This window comes from Olea europaea, chromosome 14 (assembly GCF_002742605.1).
Source record: "Olea europaea var. sylvestris chromosome 14, O_europaea_v1, whole genome shotgun sequence".
In the NCBI taxonomy this organism is placed as follows: domain Eukaryota; kingdom Viridiplantae; phylum Streptophyta; class Magnoliopsida; order Lamiales; family Oleaceae; genus Olea; species Olea europaea.
In genome coordinates this window covers 13539161-13546934 of record NC_036250.1, presented here as the reverse complement: position 1 = coordinate 13546934, position 7774 = coordinate 13539161, and the positions used below count along the sequence as shown (strand labels likewise).

Genomic DNA, 7774 nt, shown 5'->3' with positions numbered 1-7774 from the left:
TTTCAATTTTTCTCTAGTTGATTCTCAATAGCTTTGAGCCAAGTTCTAAACTTTTGAAAGGATTCAAATTTATCCTTTAGAGGATATCTTTCAAGAATAATCATCTAGAATGGATAAGATGTATTTGCTTCCAACAAATATACAATGTTTCTCAAGACCCCATAGATCACCATGTACATGGTCCAAGGGTCTATTGGTTCTATGTGAGGTGGACTCAAAACTCACATTGTGGGACTTGCTCAACACAAGTCTAACAAAAAGTTCAATGCCTCACTATCATCTTTTTCAAGTAATTTTTGGTTATTTAAAGATTTTAACCCTTTATTATCAATATAACCCATTCTATTGTGCCAAAATTCAGATTTATTTTCATTAACAGTCAATAGACTGGAATCAGGTTTTGTAACTTCTTTACCTTTAAGGTAGTATAGACCATTTCTCTTAGATCCTTTCATTGTAATTAAAGAGCACTTCATAATTTTCAGAGTTTTTCTATCAAATTTGAAAGTATATCCCTCATCTTCAAGAATTCCTAATGAAATAAGGTTCCTTTTCAAATTTGGGACATATCTCACATTCTTGATTGGCCTGACAATGCCATCAAATATTTTGATGGAAATGTCATCAATTCCAATCACAGTCCGAGAATTATTATCTCCCATATATGCATTTCTTGGATCTATTTCCTTGTAATTATAAAACCATGACCTTTTAGGACACATATGAGAGGCGCATCCAATGTTTAGAATCCAGTCTTTATTGGACTCTTCATTTCACACATTTAGCACATGCAAACTATCTAATTCAAATATTATGGCTGTATTACTTAGATCATTATTATTCAGATCTTTCTATTTCTTTTTCCAATCAAAGCAGACTCTTTTGAAATGTCCCAACTTCCCACGATTATGACATTTCTTATTACTTCTATCTTCGGATATAGATCTTGCTTTGGATCTCCCCCTTTCCATCTTACCTTGAAAAGTTAAATTCTTTCTTTTCAGTTCTTCCCTTCACAAATAAACTCTTTTTTTGAATTGGTTCTATTTTCTCTCCTTACATCTAACTCTCTAGGCTTCAATGCATCCATCACAATTGCTTATGGAAGTGTATCCTTAACATATTTTATAGCATTCTTGACATCTTTGTAGGATTCAGGTAATGATTTCCGTAATATAACAGCTAAGACCTCATCTTCAAATTTTTTTATCATCTTGTGCTAAACTTTTAACAATTATACTAAAGTCACTCAAGTTTACTTCCAAATCCTTTCCCGGCTCCATTTTAAAACTAAAGAGTTTTTCTAGGAATGACAACGAGCTGAGCCAGCTCGCGAGCCGAAAATCAAGGCTCGGGCTCGACTCGAGCTTTTTAAAGACAAGCTTTTTTTTGCCCGAGCAAAATTGAGCAAAGTTTCAGCCAAAAAATCAAGGCTCGCCCCAAACTTTCGGCTCGAGCCTTACTGAGCCAAAACGAGCCGGCTCGTTTTTTTCCCACATTTTTTCCCCTTAAAAGGCAATCGAAAGCTGCCTTTATTTAGATAGCTGCTTTTATTTGAGGCAACTGGCTGCCTTTTAACAATTTTTTTTTTTTTGCCGAGCTAACTCGTGTTTGCGAGCCGACCGGCGAGCCACAGGCTCGACCAGGCACCCCAAGACGAGGCTCGGCCCGAGCCTTGAACCAAGCCTACTTGAACTTTTTGCGGGCCAAGCCAGAACGGCCCGAACCCTCGAACTTTTTTGCCATCCCTAAGTTTTTCTAACAAATATACCTTGTTAGGAAGGGTCTTTGTTGAAAATTGGGCATCTAAAGCAATTCACACGAAGTTCTTGCAATTTTGGCATTATCAACGTGCCTAGGAATGTTATCAGATAAATGCAAAATTATAGAGCTGTAGACAATTTCATTCATCTCTTCAATTTCAGCAAATTTTGCTTTTAACTCATCATGAAGTATTTCAGGATTATCAAGGGCCTTTGTAACCCTTCATTGGACCAAAAATGGCCATAATTTTTTGCTTCCAGACAGAGTAATCCCCTTTTCCATTTAATTGTAACAATTTGACATTCAAACCCATTGCGGATTTTGTAAAAAGGTCGCTTGTACACATGGATATCACTGAAAAAGTTTTATAAAAGAGTTTGCGAATCAGTTTAATGAAATTAAAGTCAAATTATCCAAAAATTGAAGCAGAGTAAGACAAATATTTGATAGTATATAATTACATATATCAGTTTAATCAGATATATAGAACTTCAGTCAAATATATCAAGGTATGGTATGGAGGCTTAGACTCACTAATTCAATTTATTTCAATAATAACATATATCCCAACATGCATATGTATCATACAAAAAAACTATCAAATCGAATTTTTAAGGAAGATTCAGAACAATCTTATCGATACTGCTTAAAAAACAGTTTTATTAACACAGTACCCTTAATCAAGCCAACAGTGAGAGCCTTCAATTAAACCTTCAATCTTACCCAAAAAGAAAAATAAATAAAAAATAAAACACCAGCATATCAGCAAGTGGCGCATAATCCAGTTTTTTCACTGTTGAGACCAAGATAGCTGAATAATATACTATTTGTTTAGATCAATCCAGATCTATGCAAATACGAAAAATAGTGTACCCAAAGGAAAAATATTCTAGGAAAAACGATTTACAGTTGATTTCAAGTTTTAAACCAAAATATAAAACATCACAAACGATAAAATTGTAAAGATGAACAGATAAACACCAAGAAATTGTAGACTCAATATCAGTCAATAAGCTTGATCTGGGGGGCTCAGCCTGTCCCACTAGTGCAATATTCCACTTGCCAAGAGAGCGAGATTACATGAAAAACCACTCAGACTGAGTTTTAGTCATAGATCTATTCAATCTTGTGAAATCGGTAAAATGACCCAAAAGAAAACCAACCAAAACTATATGGAGTTAACTACACAAATCTGCCACTCTTTTCAGGCCTGATGTATATGAACGCAACACATTCCATTGCATCAAATTACAAAAAACTCGAAAGATCAGAAAATAAGAAATTTTCAACTTGAAAGAACGAAGAAGGAGCCAAAGAGAGAGAAAATCGAATCGTCTAGAATGAGGTCCCAAAAGTCATATGAGTAAAGCCACACAAGAGACGGTATAAATTCCAAGAATAAATTTCAACATTTGATCGTATCTAACGGCTCAGGCAAGACTTCAACTAGCACAAACCTTGTGCATGCCAAGCCACCAATAAATGGAAGTCACTTGGGCAAAATCATCCAAATAGGCAGCGGGGGTAATTGACAAAAATAGCACTCCTTTTAATGTGTTTTGAGAAACACAACTTCTACAGTTTTTCTATTAAAGTTCAGAGAAATTGTAGTATAGGTGTTTAAGTTTTTGAACGTACGGATATTCATTCTATCATCTTCAAACTTTTAAAGATGTCTATTTATTCGCGTTAAAATATTATATTTTAATTTCAATGACGACCTCATCCTTAAACTATCAATTGAATAGAAAAATGTATAGAAACATAATGAAGTCAAATGAATATGGAAGTTTTAAACAATGGTGATATGTTTGGGCCTCTAATGGGCTGGTCTAGATATTTTAAGGACAACTTACAAAAAAGCCTTAAAATTAGAGATATTTTTAAAAATCATATGCAAAGTTTTTTTTTTAATTGAAAAATACAGTGTAAAATTAAAAAGTGACACAATGTGACTTTTTTTTTATAAAAATTACATACAATATCATTTTTATTAAAAAGTAATAAATGTCACTAAAAAAGTTATAGAAATTTAAAAAAGACGTTTGAAAAAAGTGACAAAAATTCAAAAAAGTAACAGAAATTTTTTAAAAAAAATGAGCATGCAGAAAAATCAAATGTTAAGTGTCATTTTTTTATTAAAAAATTACATACAATGTCACCTTTTATTAAAAAGTAATGCTTGTCACTAAAAAGTGATAGAAATCAAGAATTGATTAAAAAAGTGAGAAATAGTTAGAAAAAAAAAAGTGACAAACATTTAAAGAAAAGACAAAAATTCTAAAAAATGACAGAAATTTAAAAAAAAATGACTCCAATTAAAAAAGTTACATATATTTTTATTGAAAAAAGCTTGGATAATCCCCAATTCTTCACAGTGTCTTCAACAACTACTATATCCATCATCTACGAAGATGACTGTGTCCTATATCTTCCTTCATGCTAACCATCAAAACATGGCAGCAGAGAAAGATGAAACTGTGGAAGAATTTGTAAAGAAAAGGATAGGAAAGTTTTAGATATCTAGCCATAACTTCAGCATGGAGACTAATTTTCTCATATGCACCCAAGAACTAATTTGAAAGGGTGAAAATTTGATATTTTCCAGGGAAAATAAATGTAATCAAACACACCCTAATAGTTTGTCTAGTTTTCTAAGCAGCAGAAAGAACGACACTTCTTTAAATTCATTGAGAAGTTTATTACACGTTAGATTTTGACCAGAAAAATCCCTTTCTTCGAGTAGAATGATTATCGGATCCACCTGGAAGGGGTTGACTTTGGAGGAAGCATGTGACTGTGGGATGACAAAGGAGATGTTAACATGGGTGAAGTTGAAGGGGCTGAAAGCGATAGCTTAACAGGAGATGGTAATGATATTGCTGTAGAAAGATCAGTGATGAAATTTTGGTTTGGAGTTTTTGCATATGCATCTGTTCAAGGGTTTGGGGTTTTGAGAAGTTTAATAACATATTAATTTCATTTCGAAATGATTTAATTGATTAACAGGGTATTAATCAATTTAGTAATTTTTTTAGAATATTGGACCTAATTTGCCCATATTTTAAAAGCCGGAACCACCATCATATTTCGGGTATTTTGTAAATGAAACCATTTGACCACCAAAGTATTGAGATCAAACCCGAACCGAAATTGTTGATTTTGATATGTGTTCAATTCTACCCATAACATTTTCTAAAAAAGTCATGAGCTGACAATACAAATTATTTTTCCAACAGAAATGGAAGATATAAAATATATTACCAAATACATATTTGAACACTTTCTTAATCTAGTTCAAACATATCAATAAATAATATCCAATAACTAGCATAATGATATCCTTTGATAACTTACCATTACATCACGTGTGAAGGACAATGGGTGATATAATGTGGCAAATCGGTGAAATTTGAAGCTAGATTGAAGTTCATTAAATAGTATTGATGGAATGTGACACGATTGTGAAATTTGAAATTATATTGAAGTTTAGTTAGTTGTTTTTATGAACATGCAATTCATTTCCCAAAGACTTCATTAATTTTCAATTAGGTCCACCTAGATCTGGGCAAAAAAATCGGAAAATTGACTAAAACAATCAAACAAAAGCGACTCAGGCTGGTTCGAGTTGGCTTAGCACAAATTATTGGTTTAGTTTGATTTTTTTTTTTTTTTAAATCATGGTAGGTCATTTCAATCATAGTTTGAAACTTTAAACTCATGGGTAACCGAACCAACCTAAAACATTTACATGTTTACTTCTTCTTCTTTTTTTATTCTTTTTTTTTTTAAGAAAAATAAAAATCAAAAGATAAGCCCTAATTTTAAAACTAAAAATATCTCAATTCCCTTAACTCTATGATGTTATCGATAAGTAGTAGCACTAAATTTTTTTATTTCACAAGCTCTTTATATTATACTTAATATTTTTCCCTACTCAAGCAATCAAGTTATATAATGCATAAAAAGTAACAAAATACTTAAATTTTCTATTAATCCGTCTCTATTATCCTGAATTTATTTGTTAGACAATAATTCTTGTTATATAAAGTTATTTAGTTATTTTAATTCTTGTAATCTAAGTATGCCCAAAATTCGGACTAAAAGTTCAAACCGATTAATCGAATCCAAGCAAACCAAACGATTTGATAATGTTCGATTCAATTTAAGAGCTAGAATTGTTTAATTTGGATTGAAATTCACCCAAATCAGATTGGAGCCGAAACCTATTCAAACCAAATTGCATCAAGGCCTAGGTCGACTGCAAAATATTTATTTGTATTATGTTTTTTTAAATCTAACCTTTTCGCTTTTGAAATATAAATAGAAAGAAAGAGAGAGAATAAAACGAACAAACTCTGTAATTTCAGCACAGTAGCAGATAGAGACAAAATAAACAATCAGAATTCAGTACACAAACAAACCATTATATATATGTATACACACATTCTCACTACTGGATAGGATAGTTAATCTTCTCCCAATTTGAGCTTTCAAAAACAAAAAAAAAACAATGGCGGATCCCAAAACATACGATTTCTGGAAGCTGTCTTCAGAGCCATCGAAAACCAGCGACAAACCAAAAGCATCCTCCAGTTCCAGAATGTTCTCATGCCTTTATTGCACTCGTAGGTTCTGCACTTCCCAAGCTTTGGGAGGTCACCAAAATGCCCACAAGACAGAAAGAGCGGCCAACAGAAGAACATTCGCCGCCGGCGGTATCCTCCTCCAGAAGGAAACACAACCACGACCACCCTTCTCTTACTGGCTCCATCCACTTTCTTCGATCCACTATGCCTCCGGTGGCGGCTCCACCTCCACCTCAGCTTCTCTAGGTGTTTTTGGCGTTGGGTCATTAACCCCAGAACCATTTTCTCCTAACAGTGATTCGACTGACCACGTAAACCTCGATCTAACACTCCGTTTGTAATTTAACATAGGGCTTTGTCAGTTTCAGTTACATTAAACATGAATCGTATGGAGTTTAGCATTTAGAAATGCAGAATGTATCATTGCTTTGTGGGGTTTTCTTTTAATCTGATACTATGTTCAAGTGGAAGGAGAGATTACTTTGATGTTTTTTCAACAACTTCAAATTAAATTAATTATTGCTTGACCTATATTATTAGTGTCTCTCTGTATATATAAATATATGAATGTTTAGGTTCTTTTTTAAATTTCTGGTTATGTATAGAAGATTATTGATAAAAAATAAGACGTGAATGAATAATCAGTTTTCTTTCGGAAGTGTGGCGAGAGAACTGTAGAAGGGATTATTATTTAATTGTTAGTGATTCTGAGCAGCTCAGGTTCTGTAGCAGAGGCTGATGCTTAACAGACTTTGGTCGGATCCACTAACTCTTTCACCTCTGCATATTGTAACAAACACACACTCCACTTCTCCTTGTGGTCCTTTGCCGGCTAGGATCACAAGGCGGGATTTACCTTTTGCCGATATGGAATGACTTAATGAAAACAATTTCACCACTTTTGATTGCAGGTCCTTCTTATAAATGCTTGCTTCTGCTTCTGCTTCCTAAGGTTCGCATATGATTTAATTATCTTAATATGGTCTGCATAATAAGGGTACGAGTTTGCCGTTATTCCTTTATGAGTTTTTTTTATTGTTTAATACTATGCTTCAAGGAAGTTATAAAGGAAATTTCGTGCTCATGCAACATAATGAGGCTGCTAAAATCAGTATATTAACAAAATGAGCATCGCAAAAAATGTGACTGGTGATCAAGAGAATATAAAAAACCAGCGAAGACTGATGAATCCATTCATAAGGAAAAAAACAATTGGCTACTTATTGACGGTGGCGATATGACCAAAAAAAAAAAAAAAAAAAAAAAAAAAAAATAACACACACACTCCACTTCTAGTGAACAAGTGTAGTAACTGTACAATTGAATTTAGCTAGTAGTTAACATACTTTGGTCGATTGTTTTGGTGATGCAATTTCATTTCACAACGTATTAAACAATACGATAGACAATTATGACTTTTT

The 7774-nt window shown here is 33.1% G+C and overlaps 1 protein-coding gene across 1 annotated transcript; it reads left to right on the top strand.

The window, feature by feature from the left end:
* Nucleotides 1–6277: 6277 nt before the first annotated feature.
* On the top strand, nucleotides 6278–6800 carry LOC111409541 (zinc finger protein KNUCKLES-like). The gene is made up of 2 exons (XM_023039583.1): nucleotides 6278–6664; nucleotides 6753–6800. Exons 1-2 carry the CDS (start codon nucleotides 6278–6280, stop codon nucleotides 6798–6800), a joined length of 435 nt encoding a protein of 144 aa, XP_022895351.1.
* The last annotated feature ends 974 nt before the right edge of the window (nucleotides 6801–7774 follow it).

What these genes read in the sequence shown, in the direction of transcription:
- LOC111409541 (XM_023039583.1), top strand. Translation starts at nt 6,278, where the DNA reads ATGGCGGATCCCAAAACATACGATTTCTGGAAGCTGTCTTCAGAGCCA. An exon ending in ACAGTGATTCGACTGACCAC is followed by an intron (nt 6,665 to 6,752) that starts GTAAACCTCGAT and finishes TATGGAGTTTAG; the next exon opens with CATTTAGAAATGCAGAATGT.